Consider the following 22,314-nt stretch of genomic DNA (forward strand, 5'->3'; position numbering starts at 1 on the left):
ACCTTAGTAAAGGCCTATGGCAGGTCCTTTTACCCAGTAGGTCATGTCCAACTATCACGTAAAAATTACAAGGCATACAAGAATGGAAAAAACACAGTTTGAAGAGATAAAGCAAGCATCAGAACCTGTGTCAGATACGGCTGGTAGGTGGGAATTCTCGTCAGAAATTTACAACTATGATTAATACCCTAAGGGCTCTACTACACACAACAGACCACATTCAAGAATAGATTAGCATTATAAGCAGAGTGATAGAGATTCTAAGAAAGAACCAAACAGAAATACTAGAGATATAAAACACTGAAACAGAAATGAAGACTGCCTTTGATCTGCTTATCAGTAGATTGGACATGGCTGAGTAAAGAATCTCTAAATTTGGGGATAACTTAACAGTAACCTCCAAAAGTGAAAAGTGAAGAGAAAAAGACTGAAAAGAAAAAAAAAATATGGGACAACTACAAAAGGTATAGTATAGGAAATGGGAACACCAGAAAAAGAATAGACAGGAACACAAAAAATATTAGAAACAATAATGACTGAGAACTTCCCCAAAAGTGAAGGAAGAAAAAAAACTCACAAAAATTCAGAGATTTGCTGCTGTTAGACCTGCCTTACAAGAAATTTTTTTTTTAATCTTCAGAGATAAGGTAAATATTACATCAGAAACTCAGATCTACATAAGAAAAGGAACAGCATCAAAGAACAAGTGAAGGTACAATGAAAATTTTTATTTTTCTTATTCTTAAGTGATCTAGCAGTTTATTAATAACACTGTATTTGATTATATATGCTTAGGTATATATACATATATATATATACATTTCATGTGTGTGTGTATATATATATATTTATATGCTTGTATAAGTGAAATGAGTAACAAAAATGCTAAAAAAGAAAAGGGAGGAAATAGGATATTATAAAGTACTCATATTACCTGAGAATTGGTAGTGTTATTTAAAAGTGGACGTGAATTAGTTGTAAATGTATAATGTAAACTCTGGGAATCAATGGATTCAGAAAATGCATTTGACAAATCCAAAACCCATTCATGATATAAATTCTCGGTAAACTAAGAATTGAAGGGCAACTTCCTCAAGTTGATAAAGAGTATCTACAAAAACCCAAGGTTACCACCACAAGGTGAGAAAGTGAAAGCTTTCTCTCTAAGACAAGGAACAAGGCAAAGATAACCTCTCTCACCACAGCTTTTCAAAATTAGACTGTAAGTCCAGAAAATGCAGTTAGACAAGAAGAGTAAATAAAACATATAAAGATTGGAAGGAAGAAATAAAATTGTCTTTGTTCACACATGATATGATCATCTCTCTTATAAAATCTAAAAGAATCAACAAAACAACCGCCTGAAACTAATAAGCGATTATAGCAAAGTTACAGGATACAAAGCTAATATGCAAAAATCAATTGTTTTGCTATATAGTAGCAATGAACAAGTAAAATTCGAAATAAAAAATACCACCCCAAAAATGAGATACTCAGGTACAAATGTAACAAAATATTACAAGATCTATATAAGGAAAGCAACAAAATTCTGATGAAAGAAATCAAAGATATAAATATATGAAGAAGTATTCATGTTCGTGGACAGGAAGAGTCAATATTGTCAAGATGTCAGTTCTTCCCAAATTGTTCTATAGACTCTTTAACTCAAGAGGATTTGAAAACTTATAAAGATTGGGAAGGAAGATCTCAACAGCAGCTTTACTCATAATTGCCAAAAACCAGAAACAACCAAGACGTTGTGCAGTAGCTAAATGAATAAACAGGTATATCCAGACAATGTAATATTATTATTTCAATGCTCAAATGAAATGAGCTATAGAGCTATGAAAAAACATAGTTAGGAAACTTAAATGCATATTACTAAGTGAAGGAAGGCAAACTGAAAACGATACATACTGTATGATTCCATTCTGGAAAAGGCAAAAGTATGGTGATAACAAAAAGACCAGCAGTTGCTGGGGGTTAGAAAAAGAAGAGATGAACAGGCAAAGTACAGAGGGTTTTAAAGTCAAAGAAACCACTCTGTACGAAATTATAACGGTAGGTACATGGCATTGTATTTGTCCAAACCTCTAAAATGTACGAGATGAACCCTAATATATGATCTTGGGTGGTACTAGTGTGTCGATGTAGGTTCAGCAATGCAAACAAATATACCTCTACAGCAGGGATACTGGTAACAGGGAAATCTATGCATGTCGGAGGGCAAGTAGTATATGAGAAATCTCTGTACTTTCCTCTCAATTTTGTTGTGAACCTAAAACTGCTCAAGAAATAAAGTCTAATAATAAGGTAAAAATTAGAATACTTGGATCTCCAGTTAAACACAATGGATTTAACGTACATTACCTCTACTCCCTCCCAAAGTACCACTAAAATGACAATAAATCGTTTTGTTCCTGTTTTTTTAATAAAACTACAGGGACAAAAACAAAGGGAAGATGATGGTAATAAAATTGTATGTTAGGAAGGAGATGGGCAACTAATAACTGATTTAATAGACCACACTGAAATCCAAGTCAGCAAAAGAGAAATCAAAAGGCAAACTGAAACTGCAAGAACCTTAGAAAAGCTTAAAACTTAGAAGGAAACAAGCTACCTCCGCAAGGTAACATGCAAGCAGAGGAAAAAAAAGGGAGACTGGCTGAAAGTCTATAAGTAATCTGAACCTCAATCTTTGGTCCCCATTCCTAGAAATCAAATGCCATTCTATAACCAAGGCAGAACACTGGACACTTATTTTCTGGAGAAAATGAACCACAGGGATTCTGAAACCAGGACATCGAACCAGATAAGCACAATCATATTGAAAGTAGTGAATAAGTAACATTCATAGTCTGAATGGTAAAATGATGCTCAATCTCATATTCACACAACTCTGTGAAGACCAGCAGCCACGTTAATCCCATGTGGGAGGGTAGAAAACATCACTCTGAAACATTTGTTTCTAAGGAAAATAAGCCTACTAACAGCAAACACACCAATGATGCAGTCCTGCCCATGATCCTACTTTATTTATGAAGGTGGTGAAGGCCCTGCGCACACTCAAAGATCTTTCAATTTGCTTCACAGTGCATATTTTTAAAATAATTTTATTTTGTATGTGTGATAGTTTAAAGAATTAGTTCTACATGTTTGTGTTGAAAAATAGTCATCTTCCACATCTCCCACAACTTTTTCACCATCCACTGCCATCCTCAGATGTAACCATTTTTAACTTTTCATTGATTATTTAGGTATTTATTTCCATAACCATGAGTAGCATGCTTACATTGCTACTTCTTGACTTCCCATTTGAACATTAGTGTGACTTACTATTCTAGAAATAAGGATTTAGCTTTCCTTTAAAATTCTTCTCTATTTCCACCCCTACCTTGCATATTGATATTCTGTTTCCCCCATCTTCCAAATATAGTTATAATTTTGGTTCTATTAGTACTACTACTCAGTTATTATGATCTTGTAAATATCATTCACTGCTGAGACATAAAGCATCCTATTATAAGGTTTCCTCTTCTGCACGGTCATTCTAGATTCCCCTGGAGTCAGCAACTGTCTTTTGTTGTTTTTCATATGTACTTATCAGTAACTGAGCACTTACCTTTCCTTAATTTGTGAAAATCTGTTCTTAACACATTCAAATTCATTAATAATTTTAACAACTTTATCTTCCTAAAACCATTTATCTTAAAATCTTCTGACCTACTCAAATCTGAACTGGTAAGAATTCTGAGACGGCTGCCTCCTTGTCATCTCGACCCTTCTCTTCAGTATTATCTTGGGAATAATCAGGACTTCTCTCTTGGGCCAGGGCTCTCATTTCATGAATTCCGTATTTTCCTTTTTCTTGGTTTCTCCCTTATTTTGGCAGAGCTCATTTACTCTAATGGAGTCCTGAGAAGTGATGCAGGATTTTTTTGAAATTCTGTTATCTATAATATAATTACTCTGACACTTAATTGATAGTTTGAGTATAGAATTCTAGGTTAGAAAGTATACTTCCTTTGAATTGAAAGCACTACTAAATTGTCTTCTAGCTTTCAAGGTTGTTTTGAAAGACTAATGTCATGCCGATTATTGGAAAATGAGTTCAGGGAATTTTCTAGAAAGCAGAATAAAACGGATGGACAATATAAGAAAAAGATAAGAACATTAACTTCCTCAAGCGTTCCAATATCTGAATAACAAGATTTAAAAGAACACAAAGGAAACAAAAAGAAAATAAACAATCAAAGAATTCACCATGAATAGCAGGATATGAGTACAAGACACCTGAAACTTAAGATAAAGAAATGCAGAGTGACAGTCAACAAATCTTCTCCTCAAAAGAAAAAAAAGCTGGGCAGCACCATTTCAATGGGACCAAATCCATACAACAAACTGAGAAACTTTTTTTTATGAAAACTACTGAACTTTGAGTAAGAACACTATAAATCTGTAGCATTCTTAACTGGAACTTCTCCCTTCCCAACAACTCTCTTGGCATGATATTTCAACCACAGTAGGGTAAGCCACGAAAACAGCTCTTTCACTGCACTGCTAGATGGAACTAACATGACCAAATGGGATTTCTCTTACAAATGCAAGGTTGGTGTAATATCTGAAAATCAATCCATATAATTTACCATATTAACAGAATAAAGGAACAAAACAACATGATTATCTCAACAGGAACAGGAAAATACATCTGGAAAAATCCAATACCATTCATGATTAAAAACTTTCAACAAACTGGAAATATAAGAGAGGTTCCTCAAACCAATAAAAGGCAGATATAAAACTCTGTAGCTAACATCACACTTAATGGGGCTTTTCCTCTAAAATCAAAAACAAAGATGAATGTTACTGTTCCCACTTCTTTGCCCATTGTACTAGAAGTTGAAACTAGTGCAAAACAAATGGAAGGAAAGAAAAAAGGCAGATTTATTAAAGATACTAAAGATAGGAAGGAAAAAGCAACAGTATTTGCAGATGACATAATCCCACATACATAGAAATACTCCCAAAGAATCTGAACATGCACATGCACGCACGCACACACACACACACACTAAAATTAATCAAGGAGTTAAGCAAGGTAGAAGTATACAAGATCACTGTACACAGAAGACCACTGTATTTCTAACTACTAGCAATGAACGATCTCAAAAGAAAATTAAGAAATTTAGTAATTCCACTAAAAATAACATTAAAAGGATAAAATCCTTCATAATAAATTTAACAAAAGAAGTACAAGATTTGTACAATTAAAACTAAAAAATACTACTGAAATAAGTTAGAAATATCTAAGTAAATGGAGAGACATCCCATACTCATGGATTACAAAATTCAATATCATTGTCGATTCTCCTCAAACTGGCCACAAATTTAACTCTGTCCCTATCAAAATCTCAAGAGGCTTTTTTCGTGTTTGTAGAAATAGATAAAATTGATTATAAAATTTAAATGAAATACAAAGTACCTTAAGTAGCCAAAATAGTTCTGAATAAAACAAAGTTGTAGCACTGACATTATAAAGCAACATTAATCAAGAATGGGATATTGGTGTAAAGATAAGCTTACAGTTCAATGGATCAGAATTGAGTCCAAAAATAAATCCTTACATTTATGGACGATGGATTTTCAACAAAGGTAACAACACAATACAATAAGGAAATCCCAGACATAAATTCATGTATACAGACATGTCATTTTTTCCAATAAAAGTGCAAAGGTGATTTAGTACCGAGAGTTGTTTTATTGTTTTATTTTTTCACACACCCCCTGACAACACAGCAGTTCACCCCACAAGAGAGATCCACATATGTGTGCACAGGAGGCTTGTCCAAGAACACTCCTTGCAGCTATACTGCCATGGCCTGAAACACAAAGGAAAGGACATGAACAAAAAGCAGGCTTTCACCATATGTTAGAATATCACGCAGCAATCAGAAATCAATGAGACGGCTACATGGATGAACAAGAATGAATCTCAAAAACACAATATTGAGTGGAGGAGCCAGATGCCTGCAGATATGTTATATCCTGTACCTTTAAGAACATATCACCCAATGTTATGTACCATTTACATATTCAAACCTATGTGATAAAAGCATGGAAACACAGAGACCCCATTCACACCAGTGGGAGTTTAGGGAGTTTAAATGGTTGTTTTAAAAAATAGTGCTGAGATACTTGTATATCCACATGCAAGGAAATGAATTTATGCCTTTAGTTCATACAATAAGCAAAAATTAACTCAAAATGGATCATATAACAGATAAAACTATAAACATCTGGAACAAAATATAAGAGAAAATCTTTATAACCATGGCTTATGCAAATTCTTAGATATGACACTAATAGAATGAGACATAAAAGAAAAAATCAATAGATTACATTAAAATGTAAAGTTTTGGTGCCTCCTGGGGTACCAGTAAGAAGTCTCAGTTTGGGAGAAAATATCTGCAAATCATATAAGGGACTTCTATCCAGAATATATAACTCTTACAACAGAACATGTAACAAAATATAACTCTTCAAACTTAATAGTAAGGAATCAAACAACACAATTTTTTAAATGGGCATCAACTTGAATAGACATTTCACCAAAAAAAGATAAACATGTAGCTAATAGGTGAAAGAAAAGGTAGTCAGCATTAGTAACTAGGGAAATGCAAATTAAAACCACAATAAAATATTTCTGCACACCCACTAGGATGGCTATAATCAAGAAGAGAATAAGAAGTGTTAGGGAAGATGTAGAAAAATTGGAACTCGCAAACAACACTGCTGGTGAGAACGTAAAATAATACAACCACTTTTGAAAAAAGTTTGGCAGTTTCTTAAAAATTTAAACATGTTAAAGAAAGTTATAACTCAGTAGTACCTTCTCTAAGAATCAACCCAAAAGACATGAAAATATGTTCACACAAAGACTTATCACAAATGTTCATAACATTACTTGTAAAACCAAAAACTGACAAGTAGCCAAGTGTCCATTAACTGGTGAATGGGTAAATAAAACATAGTATAGGCACACCGTGGAATACTATTCAGAATTTAAAAGAAATTATTTATACATTTTAAAACCTGGATGAAACTCAATATAATATTCTAAATGAAAGAATACAGCAGAAGACTATTCTATGATTCCATTTTCAAGACACGTCCAGAAAAGAGAAACTTTTGAGACAGACAACACATCAGTGGTGGTCTAGAGCTGAGGGATGTATATATGGAGATCGACTGCAAATGGGAACCAGGGAAACTTCTGGGGTGATGAAAAAGTTCTAAAACTGATTATGGGGATGGCTGCACAATTTTATAAATTTACTTAAAAATCATTGAGTGGATGAACTTTATGGCATGTAAAATACATCTCCACAAAGCTATTAAAAACATCAAGAAATGGCCTTATATGATTGTTATTTTTAAATATGAAGGTAAATGCCAAAAATATGTAAGGAGTAAGAACTGCTGGTAGAAAGGGGCATTCTTTTTACAAAAGAATGTATCACTTTGATAAAAATCTAAATTACTTTAAAAAGTATTCTGTACAAGCTTAAAGAGGTTTCAGGACATATATACATGATAAAATTGTAAGTAGAGAAAGAGCAAAATTATCTAGTATCGGCCTAATGGTTACCTGTGGAGCAGGGAGATGGGGATCAAGCCAGAGCTTCAACAGTATGGATAATGTTCTAGTTCTTAAATTAATCAGTGGGTCCACAGTTCACATGTTTCATTATTATGCCTTATAACTTATGTTTCATATATTCTTGGGTATGTATCAAATATATGAAAATTTAAAAACAAGGAAAAGAACTATTTAAAAAATTGTCTTCAAAGCTAAAAAACCCTGGCTCTATTTCTACTACGTGATGGGAAGAAAATGCAAACAACATTTTTGGGTTTACACTAACTACAAATTAATTTTATTTTTAGACTTCTGAATAATACAGAATAGCTAGTGTTAACCATACCCCTACCAAAAACAATTAAAACAGCAAGAAAAAAAGTTTTTAAATCCATTGATGAGCTGCTAACACATTCAGAAATAAAGGGACCATGATTCTGGAGTGGAAGAGAACTATACAGATATAAGTTGACATTCTACAGGCATGTTTTTCCTAAGCAGGACAATAAGCTAAAAATGCAGACACTGCCCACACAGAGGGCTGCCACCAGGAAGCAGACAAACCAACAGAACTTTTGTCATTCTCACAGGACTAGAAACACAAAACTAAAGAAGCAATGCAACAAAATACTGATGAGAAGTGAGAAGCATAAAAACCCAAATATGCAGCCAGCATTTCTATCAAGGCATGTACCAAATGCAGAAGCTAAAACGATAAACAGAGCTTCTGAAAACAGAGTAGAGTTTTCTATGGTATTCCATAAGGGGACAAGGATTAGAATAGCAATTCTCAAACTTTTGGTCTCAGGACCTTTTTATTTTTAAGAATCACAAGGAACTTTTGATTATGTTATATGGGTTATAGCTCTTGATTTACCAAATTAGAAACTAAAATTTAGAAATACTTAAAAGGCCTTGAAATAATAAATCTCTTACAAGTCAATAAAATAACATTTTCATGAAAACTATCCTCCCCCTCCCCAACAAAAAGCAAAATGAGTTGCATTACTTTTTATTTTTGCAAACCTTTTTAATGTCAGGCTTAATAGAGAATAGGTGCATTCCCTTTTTTCTTCTGCATTCAAACTCTGCAATTTCACAAGTCACGTAGCCTTTGGAAAACTCCATTGTATACTTTTGTAAGAGAATAACATTGTAATATTATTATGAAATAGTTTTAATGTCTATATTGTCCTCCCTTCCTTCTACTCTCCAGGGATCAAAGGAATACGCTATATGAGTCCAGGACTTGCTGGTAGACAGCCCTAGTGAAAAAACCAGGCTCTCAATTAAAAACCTTTTATGATTAAACCTCTAGGACTGAGGGAGAGCCAGACAGAAAATAAACAAAAGCGTAATTCTGAGCCTTGATTCAGCTCAGCCCCTGACCACTCTTCCAGCTAACAAACAGGGCAAGGGCAAACTATCTCTGAAACAACTGAACATCATGAGAAGCCTCTATTATTCTTTATTAACCATGTCTAGATACAGTTAAGTCCTGCTTAGTATGCCAAGAGAAAGCACAAAATGCCATGAGAAAAAAACAGACAATACAAACAGAACCACAGAGTGATCTAGATACTAAAGCATGTACCCAAAGACCTTAACAGAATTTCACAAGAAATTAAAATCTTAAAAAAAAAAAAAAAAAGATTCAAGTGTACATGGTAAAACTAAAACAAACTACTGAAATTAAGAATACATAACTTTATACTCCAACAAATTAGATAATCTGGAAGAAACAGATAAATCCCTAGAAACATAAAACCTACCAAATCTGAATCAAGAATAAACAGGAAATTTGAACAGACCAATAACCAATAATGAAATTAAATCAGTAGCCAAAAACCACCCAAAAAACTAAGTCTGGTTCACTTGACTGGTGAATTGTATCGAACATTTAAGGAAGAATTATTACCAATCCTTCTCAGAATCTTCCAAAAATAGAAGAGGAAAGACCTCCAAACTCATTTTATAAGGTCACAATTATCTGATTCCAAAATCAGAAAAATACACTAAAGAAAATAAAATTACAGTCCAATATCCCTGATAAACATAGAGGTAAAATCAACAAAAAATAGCAAACCAAATTCAACTACATATGGAAAGAATTATACACCATGATCAAGTGGGATGGTTCAACATCCACAAATCACATTAACAAAATGAAGAATAAAAATTATATGATCATCTGACTAGATGCAGAAAAAAACACTTGGCAAAATTCAACATCCATTTATGATAACTCTCCACAAAGTAGATACAGAAGAAACATACTTCAACATAATAAAGGCCATTTAAGACAAGCCCACAGCTAACATCATATTCAATGGTGAAAAGCTAAGAGTTTCCTCTAAGATCAAGAAAAAGACAAGGATGCCCACTCTCACCATTTTTATTCAACACATATTGGAAGTTCTAGCAATAAGACAAGAAAAAGAAATAAAAGGGCATGCAAATCAGAAAGAAAGAAAGAACTATCACTATTTACAGTTGACATGTTATATACAGAAAACCCTAAGACTCAGCCAAAAAAAAAATGTTAGAACTAATAAATTCAGTGAAGTTAATAGAGGATACAAAATCAATATACAAAAACCTGTTGCATTTTAACAATGGACTATCAAAGAAAAATTTAGAAAACAATCCCATTTACAATTGCATCAAAAAAAATAAAATAATAGGAAGAAATATAACCAAGGAGGTAAAAGATCTGTACACTTCAAACTGTCAGAGTGGAAAATGACACAAGTAAATGGAAAGACATTTTGTGCTCATGGACTGGAATAATTAATATTGTTAAAATGTCCATACTACCCAAATAAGTCTACACAATTCAATGCAATCCCTATTAAATTCCAGTGGCATTTTTCACAAAACGAGAACAAACAATCCTAAAATTTGTATGGAAACACAAAAACACTGAATAGCCACAGCAATCTTGAGAATAAAGAAAAAAGTTGGAGGTGTCACACTCTCTCATTTCAAATTATATTATGAAGCTATAATAAACGGTATGATGCTGGCATAAAAACAGACACACAGATCGATGGAATAGAATAGGCTGCCCAGAAATTAACCCATTGCTTATATGGACAATTAATCTATGACAAAGGTGGCAATAATACACAATGGGGAAAGAATCTTCAATAAACAGTGTTGGGAAAACTGGATAGCCACATGCAAAAGAAAGAAATTGGACCACATCTTACATTATACACAAAAATTAACTCAAAATGGATAAAAGACTTGAACATAAGACTTGAAATCATAAACTCCCAGAAGAAAACTCAGGTGGTACGCTCTTTGATATTGGTCTTGGTGATGATTTTTTAATTTGATACCAAAAACAAAAGCAACAAAAGCAGAGATCAAGTGGGACTACATCAAACATAAAGCTCTGAACAGCAAAGGAAACCATTAACAAAAGAAAAGGCAGCCTAATGAATGAGAGATATTTACAAATCATTTATGTGTTAAGGAGCTAATATCCAAAATACAAAAAGAGCTCATATAATTCAATAGCAAAAAACAATCTTATTAAAAAATGGATAGAGGATCTGAAAAGACATTTTCCCAAAGAAGACATACAGATGGTCAACAGGTACATGAAAAGATGCTCAACGTCACTGATCATCACGGAAATGAAAATCAAAACCACAATGAGATATCACCTCACAGCTGCTAGAAGAGCAACTATCAAAAAGACAAGAAATAACAAGTGTTGGCAAGGATGTGGAGAAAGGAAACACTTGTTCACTGTTGGTAGGAATGTTCTGAGGTTCCATATGGAAGGTTCCAATGGAAATTCCTCAAAAATTTATACACAGAACTACAGTAAGATCCAGAAATTCTACTCTAGTTATTTATCCAAAAGAAACAAAATCATTACCACAGACAGATATCTGTAATCCCATGTTCACTGCAGTATTATTCACGATAGCCAAAACATGGAGACTACTGAAGTGTACATTAATGGAAGGATGAAGGAAATGTGGTATATATATATATATATATACACAAATATATATATATATGATGGAATATTATTCAAGCCTTAAAAAAGAAGGAAATCCTGCCATTTGTGATAACGTAAATGAACCTGGAGGGCATTATGCTAAGTGAAATAAGCCAGAGAAAAATAAATACTGCATGGTATCATTTATGTGTGGAATCTAGAAGAAGAGATAGAATGATGGCTGCTGGGGGTTGGGAGAAATGGGAAGAAGTTGGTGAAAGGGTACAAACTTTCAGTTCTAAGATGAATAAGGTCTGAGGATGTAATGTAGAGCATAATGACTATACTTGACAATACTGCATTGTATAATTGAAATTTGTTAAGAGACTGGGTCTTAAGCGTTCGCACCAAAAAAAAAAAAAAGGGATATATGTGTGAGGTGATATACATCTTAATTAATTAATTCAATTGTGGAAATCCACTCACAATGTGTACAAATATCAAACAATCACATTATGTACTTGAAATATATAATTTTGCCAGTTATGAAGGTGAAATGAAAATGTTTTCAGACAAACAAAACCTGAGAGAATTCATTGCCAGCCCTGTACTAAAACAAGTAACAGAGAATATAATAAAATATATTTTAAAAAAGAATAATACTTTATTAATTTAAATGAAGGCAAAGAAAGAGAAAAACATATATAACGGATATGTTTTATATAATAAGTAGTAGATAATAAATAGAAAGATGTAGGTATAAATCCATATATGTCAGTAATTATATTAAACATAAATATACAACAAATTCCAATTAAAAGACTAGATTATCAGAATAGTTTATTTATCTAATAATACAAAGGACCTACATACACTTTAGTACAAATTTATGATTTCCTCTAGCTCAGACTGGAGCACAAGAGGACAATGAACTAAAAGTAGCAAAAGATAATTTACTATAAGTAACAGTTTTATGGATTGTCAAAAGTAAACCATATTACCTAACAAAAACAAAAAAGTAAAACATTAATTCCAGCTACCACTTGTTGGCTACCTATAAAGCCAAACTGTTACATCCATTATCCCTAACCCTCTTATTAACTCTGAATATTATCCCCGGTTTACACTCAACAACTGAAGCACTGAGATTTTACTGCATTTCCTAAGAGCATACAACTTTTAAGTGGGGAAGTCAAGATTATAACCCTTTCTCAGTCTGTTTCCAATAGCTACACTTTTTCACAAAACATTATCTCATTACCTAATATTTTTAAGTATTTACATAATGCTTAGTGATTTGTGGAAGCATTATGTTACTGTTCTCTTAAAATATGTAAATGACAGAAATGACAACTACAGGTTTAATTCAGATACCTAAAAAACTTAACATTTAAAAACACATACACTTCAAACTTCTCTCTGTAATTCCCCTTCATAGTCAAGCAATGGGATTACTTTTATGGAGAACAAAGTCCTTTAAATAGGTCAGTAAAGCAGCTTCTTGGTTGAAAACTAAGGAAAAGTCATTTTCATATAAAACAATCTATACAATTTGAAAACTATCTTTTTAATTAACATTCTGATATTCCAATAGTGTCAGTAAAAGCAGGGTTTTTTTTCCCCAGATTTCAGAGAAAAATATTCAAAGCCTAAATCTTCAAAAAGGTAACCCAAGTAGAAAAACTTGAAATAACTGATCTAATATTAGAAATTAGTTACAAGGTGATATCAATAGTAAATTCCTTTGGAATTCAAACATTTTTTGCATTTATGTTTTCCACTAGTCAAAGTTCCAGAAATGCCTACTTTTAAGTTATTTTTATCTTTTTAAGGGCAAGTGCCGTGTCTTCTTTATACCTCCAACTTGGCATGCTGTCAGTGTTCAATGAGTGATTAATTTAACCTTAGGATATTTCATAATTTCTAACTGCTTTGCAATCAAAAGTTATTTATCTTACTATTAATATTTCTCTAAAAGAATCAAGGGAACTCAATAATGAACTTGTAAATGAGATACTAAAACAGATACTCAGATGACACTGGAAAACCAACTTCTCATACATTAATTAAATTAAATAGAACTAATTAAAACATGATCATTCCTAGTATACCTTATCACATTTAAAAATCATTATATGTAATTATCAGTATGATTTATTATATGTGATTATTGAATATAATCACTTAAATGTAGATTTAAATTTTTCAAGGAGCTTTAAGGCTATTACTAAATACTTTTACTTAATCTAAAGGCATTTTATAATGGTTAAGACAATTATATTTTTCTTCTCAGAATTAATACAAAAAAGGTTTACTCAGCTGCCATATTATTAAGCAAATTATAACAAATTCTTGATGACTAGTTAATTGTTAACCTTTAAAAGGGAATTTTTTGAGATATTGAATATTATTTAGTTTTAGGCTATGAGTTAACAGGGAGGCGAAAGAGGAGATGAAATATATATGGCAAACAAAAATGCAACTCCAACTGACTGAGGGACACCTAACAAAGAATTGAACATTTTAGAAATAGCAAGACTTCCTGATAAGCCCTGTAGTTATACTTAGCACTCCACAACAAAGCTAACAAGTACTCTAGACTTGGAAACACTACCCATCTACAAGAAAGAAAAAAAACCCACTGTGCAACTAAAAAAAATCTGTATGTTTGCAATGTCTTAATTTATTCTAAAATCAATCCCTTCCAGGGTTTTGTTACTCTTACTATTCTTTTCTGCACTGCTAGGGGAAACCATAGAAAAAAATTTGTAAATATTTCATTAACCAAATAATAAAACTTGAAAAATTTTTAGCAATTTAGCTTCACTCCAGATTCTGATTAATAAAACCAAAATGCTTTCAATAACAAGTTTTAGGAAATATGTAAACCTTGCCTAAAAGGTTTTAGTTACACATTTTCTACTCACTTATGATTAGACACTTGTGTTTCATTTCTTAATCATCATTCTTGAAACACTTGCATATCCTCTGACTGCCTGTTTCCAGAGGCACTAATTCCTGTCAAAACTGATCTCAAATAAAGCACTTATGTGAATAAGTCTATTTAAAACCCTTATTAATGTAAGTAATTATAACCAATGTATCTAGTTTAAGATTTTCATATTTAAGGGAGAATCTATCATCAATAAATGTTTAACAAACTTTTACTAGATGCTTCCTTCAGAAGAGACTTAACAGACTCCGAAACACCTGGCAACCTGGATGAAGGAAATGCCTAAGTTAGGCACTAAGAAGGTACTTTACTGACTTAAAATACTTTAATTTCAACTTTACCCATTAAAAATTATTCCTCCTAATTCTACTCTGAACAGTGAAACCCAGATAATTAACGTATTTGTGATACACTCTATAGGGTTGAGATGCAGCTAAGAACTTAGCCTAGGGATGAATAATGCCAGAAGTAAAAATGTTTCACAATGAATTTTTATTTCAACTGGCAAAGAAAGGGAATAAAAGGAACTGAATGACTTCAAGTAATAAGGGCAGAAAGCAGCTTTTAATAGTTTGTTTTGGCTACATCAGTCATAGAAGATTTAAAATGTAGTCTCTAGTCTCAGGTCACTTTTAAAGTCTCAAAGACAACCCCATACCCACCCACCAGCACCATTATAGATATATGGATAATGTGATAGAAGATAGACAGAGGCCAGATGTCAAAAAATTAAAAATTAAAAAACTTTAAGAGCCAGGCTTAGATAACAAGGAAAAAAAAAAAAACAGGAGTAACTCTTCCTAGATCATGCAAGGAGTAAACAGGTCCTTTTTATTCCTCCCCAACCCACATCTACAGGGGCACCTCTTTCCAATCCTTAACAACCAACCCGTCTTCCGATATATCCAAAGGTTCTTTCCTGCTTTTCCCTCCTCCCATCTATTTTCTTTCCTTTATCCCATTTCTAACCAATTTAGTTTTCTATTGAATGACACCTTTTCTCTTAAAATTCCCTAATCTTTTCCCTTTAACGTCTGTTTTTTTTTTTTCCATCTGTTTACATATCTGGGTTCCTAATTCAATTTTATTTTGTGGGGTGGGCATGGTGACACACATTCTGATTAATCAAAGAAATTGTATGTTGAAATGGGGAAAAAAATTAAGCAACTGAATGTGGCTCTCTAATTTCCCTAACATATCACCTATACTATACATGCCTATATCTTAATAATGCTGACCCTCATTCATGACAGTTGAAAGAGGTCCATTATTTGAGTTTACTCAAATAAAAAAGTTGCTAAACAACTGAATATATGAACTCATACAGGACTGTCATCTACATGTGTATTTCTCAATGTTTATTCCTTAAAATGGTAGTCCAACAAGGTGTCCCACAAATAACTAATGGTTTCATGGTCAAATCACAAAGTGCACTAGGCTCTTAAAGAGTCTAAGAAATCCTGAGATGAAGAAACTTGCTTAACTTTATTATCTAGCTGTTACCATTCAAGTCAATGGACGCATTTTTCCACAACATCTATAACTATCCCAAAGAACATGAATTTAGGAAATGTTAATCCTAACCATTGACTAAAACATGACATGCAAAGTATTACTTAATTGTATAGTCTTAACAGTTTTAAAATGTTGCTGCATTTTGAGAAAACAAAAATGAATTGTACAGATAACTGCCAAGCTGCTAAGTGAAAGGGACTCACTTTAAATATCCCATATATATTTACCATACTTAGATTCATTTAATAATTAGGCTATAATCACTGCTTGTGATTTTTTTTTGAAGGTGGGGTGAAATGAAGTACAAATTTTTCCTTAAAGTTAACTGTATCACAGGGATACAAATATTTTTTACAAATATTAAGAACTAAGACTGTTCTCATCTTTCCTGCATTTTCATGTTTGATCTTTCTCTCAGGTAGAAGAAAAAATGGAATTTTATGACTTATAAAACCTAATGACTACACAAGCTTGTTGATATATGGACTTTTCAAAAGCTAAGTAATAACTTTTAAAAATTTCAATGAAAATGTGTCAATTTTTCCTTTATGGTGTACTATCAATTATTTACTTCACAGGGTTTTAAGAGCATATTTTAAAGCACACACATTTTACCTGAAAGCTCCGTAAAGTGGTCTGTACCAACAGACAAATGAACAAGGAGTAAAAAGCAAGAACCACAGGATACTCAATCCAAAATCAACCCCTCTTGTAGGATCAACACAAAACCAAGCCAAGCATCCGAAGATATTTAGAAACAGTGTTACAGCGTGGACTGTGGAATCAAAAAACAAAATAGAAAGAAATGTTTACATTCAATTTATGAGTTCATTCAACAAAAATTGTAAATGAAAGAATACTTTCTATAAGCACAAATGCATTTTACTCCATTCTTCCATTTAGTATTTGTCAAACCATTGCTGTTACTTACACATTTGATATGTAAACTGAATATACACAGGAAAAGGAGTCCTAATACATGCACTGTTTGGCAAAAATTCTTTTGGCTCTCTCCTAATGAGCAATTACACAGGTAAACCAGAGAAGCAACACTTTAAGGACTTCTTCCCTGAGAAAGAAATATGTGATGTGGCTCCTGATCCAAGGCCCAAGAAGAAAAATAGTGTCTACCAGGTAAAGAACCAGGACTTGAGAGGAAAAAGATTCTACACTCAGAACTGTATTTTTACAGAGTGGTGCTGCACTCCCTGAGCAGACTACACAGAGAGGAGAAAACTGGAAAAGTGCCCTGGCAATCCCATTCTGACATTTTTAACCAATAAAATTAATTAGAATCTTTGGACTAAAAATACTAACACAGTAGCAAATTCCAGAAGCTATACAGTTAATCTCTAAAGATTGTTTAATTCATCTTAACAGAGTTGTCCATTTTTTTTAAAGTTGAGGAATAAAAACTGTGTTTTGGTAGAGAAGTAAACTTAAAGAAAAAAGAAATAAACCATGATGCATTTCAGCTGGTGTGACAGAGCTTTCTTTAGTTAACACAAACAGATCTTGGCAAACCTTTATATGTTCTTAATATTATTTTCCCTGACAGACCTAAAACAAAAAAAAATCTGAGTAAAATCTAACTACACTGTGATACCAAAGAACCACATTTACCCATTGTAGTTAATAACTTTTAAAATGAGTTTTTTTCTAATTTATTACAGGCTGAATATATTATAGGAAATAAATTCTTTCAAAAATTAAAGCCCAGTGTAAATCATCAATTCAGTAAAAATACACCAACAAATTATTACTTGAATTAAAAACAACAAATGGAAAACTTAATAAATCTAATATAAAAAATCTCAACATACACTAAAAACAAACTTTAAAATCTCTTTAAATTATTAATCAAATAAAATTAATAATTAATGAAACAGGATAAAACATAAATTCTAGGTTGCCTGTAAGTTTGCTCCCACCTAATAACTAGATAAATAAACTCTAGAGTAGGAGAAAGAGCTCCAGAGGAAGAGTGAAAACATCTGGGTTATAATTATGTAATACTAAGCCAATCAACCTGTGTGTGATTCAATTTCTCAGCTATAGAAATGCAGGAGCTCTTCTAGCTTAAAATTCACATAAGAAATAAATTATTTTATTCCAATTAGGATTTCTAGCTTAATGAAAGTAAGCTTACTAATAAATTTACTCAAAATCCTTTGTCTCAAAATAACAGTAGTTCTGTCAAGGGCTTAAAAACAGAATTCAAAAGAATGTGAGACAAAAAATTATTATTCTGTAACACTGAATGGCATCCAACTGCCTAAAAAGTTTTAGAAGTTTTAAATGTTCAGAACATTCCAACTCAATTCAACCTTCAGAGAAATAATTTTTAAAGGTTTATCCCCTAACCCATAATCTGCTTAAGGAAAGTCACAATATATGGGGCATGTGTATTTAAAAGTTCACAAAAATTCTTCCAAGCATAGATAAAAAAAAAATTAAATTTTGTGTAATCTCTTAAACTATTTTTAATTAAAATGTTTACATAGTAACCATAAACCAAGATGAATAAGTCATTTATATGCACCCCAAAGAAAGAGTAAAATGTCCAGGCCTACTTATTAGACAATCACTTATACACTGTATAATTACACAGAGATAAAAAAAAAATACATAGAAAGATAAAGTAATGTGAAATGCATGATTCTATGTTGCTAAATTCAATCCAATTCCAGTCCATTTGGTGGATTGCAAGTGGAGGTAGAACACTAAAATTTTCAGCCATTTTGTTTACATGATTTTCAAGTTGAACAACTCTGCTTCACATAACATTTCGATTTGCTGTATTAAACACTAAAATCTGGTATTAGTGGACCTGAATTTGCAACTATCACTACAATGATGTTCTTGATAAGCTCTGTTTTACAATATACACACTTAACATAACCAGCTTTATTACAGTATATTATCTTTTTTACTACATAGTCATTAATGTAACTGGCCTTTTTCTTTCTCTATTTTTAAATTCAAGAGTACACTCAAAGACGTTGAGATTCATTTCATAGTGATACTTCTAAAGGCTTCATTTCCTTTATAGAATAAATTATTTGCTTCAACTAAGGTACCTTTGAAAGCATTTCTTCATTATATTTGGGTTTAAAATGTAAATTACTTCTTCATTTTTGTACTTTTTAGGTGGTAATAACATGGAAATCTAGATTCTGGCCTCTGGATTCAATTCATCCAACTCCAAACGTTTTGCTGTATAATCTTGGACAAGTTACTCAAATTCTCTAAGCTTTAGTTTCCCTATCTATAAAACTAAGTAATATAGTGCCTGCTTCAGTGTGCTTGGGATTTAATAAAATAATGCATATAAAGGGATTAGCATCATGTCTGGTACAAAGTAAATCCTCAATAAATGTTTTCTCTCGTTACAACTATTATTACACTATGAAAGCATCAGTCAACTCCAAAATCAGGAACAAGTTGACACTTCTTGAAAGTAACTTATAACTCTCTATATCCTATGAAATTTAGAGACATTTACTGGGCTGGTACCAGCTCTTACTTTGTTCCAGGTAATGCTTCTTCAAATCAAAGCCTTAGCTGGGATCTTGAGCCCTTTTTGATATACTTAACAGATCTGCCAACTGAACAGAATTAGGAAAAACTACAGCCAACTACATTATTTCTAAGAACCTCAGAAAGTTATCTTCTAGACAAAAGAGACCTATTTTGAAACAATCAGCAATGGTAAAGCATTACCCATTCATTTAAAAGTATCTTTTCTTTTCAATTTCTGTTTACTAAATCCCTTATCGAATTCTCTTCCAATCCCCATCCTCCCATCAAAAATACATTTTTCACTAAGGGATTTTCACTAAGGGACACTGGGGATTTATCAGAAGATACTAGATCAACAACAGAACCTCAAAAAGAAGCTGAAAATGAGATAAGAATGTTCTACCCATAAGGAATTGCTTCTCACATTCCAAAGCAGCTTCACCTATATGAAGAAAGCTCCTAAAAGATTTTGAGATAAATTATGTCATTTAGGGAAAAAAGACTCCCTAATCATTTGGTAAAAGCACTCAAATTTCCTCCATCAAGAATGTATCCTACATATTCATTAATTCAGCAGTCATGCAGGTGAGAAGTCATGACAGCTAGACCTCTCTAGCATGATATTAAACGGGGCTGAGACTACTACTATTTGGAATAAAAATGAAACAAAGAAAGTGGGAATTCTGTGTATATATAGCAAACTCTTAACATCTTGACATTTTCAGTAGTCCCTGAGTTGTAATTATACTCAAAAAAAGGTGAGCATCACAGTCTAAAATGTATGTCCTAATATTCTGTTCAATAAAACATCCTATATTAATTAGTACTTTCAGTTACAAAGTATTCATTACCACTTGAATATGAAAAGTAAATTGTGGTCAAAGCTATAAGAAAAATTCATTTATAATATTAGCACATTTTATTCCCCTTTTTAAAAAGTCTTAACACTTTGACAGAATTTTTAATGGCCTTCATTTGTATAAAAATAATACGCATAATTTTTTCATAGCAAATAATGTCTAGGTAACATTTTTCAAGGAAAAAGGATCATTGTAAAATTCTACCTACGTGACAGGAAGTCTTTCCTCAAAAGAATGCCAGTTCTCAATACTTAGGTTTTCTTGAGCTAAGAACTTAGGTTGTCACATATAGTACAGTTCTGAAGTACCTACACATGGTATGTTTCACTCTGAAAATGAAAAGGTCTATAGCAAAAGACTGATTTGCAATACTATCCTTAACATATAAGTTCCCAAAAGTGGATTTTGATGATTAATATAACTCTGTTCTGTACTCACACATCCACAAGTAGTACATAATCTTCACTGTCTTTTGGAATTCTACAGGAATGTCTACGGAAAAGTCCTGATAGAAACAAGGTCCCACAGGGAAGTTGGCAGGAAGAGGTGGCCAATTATTTTTTCTGCCTGTAAATTAAAAAAGGAAGTTGTTTATATTAGGACACATATGTGCTTCTCTTATTTTTGGTTCATAATAAAAAGAACATTACCTATTCTTTTAATAGGTGTTTTACAAGTATAATAAAACTATCCCTACATTCCTACAACTTGGAGAGTCAAGCTTTATATTTTTTAAATTTCTCAGAATGTCACTTTAGAAAACATTACTTGGTAAAATAATTTTCCAGTGTCATATAATACAATGTTCACCAGGGACCATTCATGTACAGTTGAAACAAGGAAAGAAAAAAACAGCACAAGGACATACCCTGGGATCCTGCCCTAGAAACACACTTATTTCAAAGTCCCAAGAGTCTGGCTCTCATGTAAAGACCATGCAGTTTTTAAATCTCAACAATTTCCTCCTCAGCATCTTGAACATTTAAATATAATTTCTAACCCATGTGGAGAGGGAAGACCAGCTTCTGAATCTTTCGAGTTTTCTACTATTAACTCCATGAAGACACACAAAAGTGACCAATACCAAAGAATTAAATTTGGAAATCACAAAGTCTAGAAAAAATATATTCAAAAGAGACGTATAAGAAAAACCATAAAACTGAGAAAATATGAAGCAGTCATGAAAAAGAAGCTAAGGAATTATAGCACCTTCAAAAACCTAGAGAAAAAACAAATTCAAACAGAAAGGCCAGAAAAATGTGTCCATTTAAATAATTATATTGAAAATAGGGCTTGGGAACTGGTGGGAGAAATAAAACTAAAATTAAAGCAGGAAGTCAAAATATTAAAAATAGAGAGTAAAAATAGCACCTAAAGCCCATTTTCTCATTTTAGATATATCCCACAACTTTCACCATAGATTTTGACATACTTAGAGACTAGGAAAATTTTATAGTGGAAAAAAAGAATGATCTATTTCTGATTCTCCCCAACATGTCTCCAGTTTATCATTCTTTTCAAATTTCATATAGTTCATGCTTTTCTCATACAAGTCTCATACTATTTGAGAAGCAGAACAAGGATCTAAAACCAGAAGTGCCTAGCCACTTACTGGCTATGAGAATTTGGGCACCTTAAGCTCCTTTAGACTTTGTTTCTACACCTGTACAATCTTTTGTTTCTTTATGGAGTTAACAGTAGAAATAACAGGAGAATAACAACTTTCTCACCCTTCACAGAATTGTCCTCATGATTAAAAGAGTTAATAGATGAAAAGTAGTTAAATGCACAACATAATTAATGCAAATCTAACTTAATTTCCCATTCTTCATTACTACCTTTACTAAAACATATCTCATAGAAATAA

The 22,314-nt window shown here is 32.4% G+C and overlaps 1 protein-coding gene across 2 annotated transcripts in view; it reads right to left on the reverse strand.

Annotated features, from left to right (window-relative positions):
- Window positions 1–22,314, reverse strand: part of SCAMP1 (secretory carrier membrane protein 1) — a 171,276-nt gene that overhangs the window by 32,639 nt on the left and 116,323 nt on the right. For both annotated transcript variants that reach the window (XM_057494069.1, XM_036914139.2), the window contains 2 exons: window positions 20,886–21,014; window positions 16,681–16,840 (listed from right to left, as the gene is read on the reverse strand). In XM_057494069.1, the coding sequence (XP_057350052.1) occupies window positions 16,681–16,840; window positions 20,886–21,014 (289 nt within the window). The remainder of the gene's footprint in view (window positions 1–16,680; window positions 16,841–20,885; window positions 21,015–22,314) is intronic.

Source organism: Manis pentadactyla, chromosome 2 (genome assembly GCF_030020395.1).
Source record: "Manis pentadactyla isolate mManPen7 chromosome 2, mManPen7.hap1, whole genome shotgun sequence".
NCBI lineage: Eukaryota > Metazoa > Chordata > Mammalia > Pholidota > Manidae > Manis > Manis pentadactyla.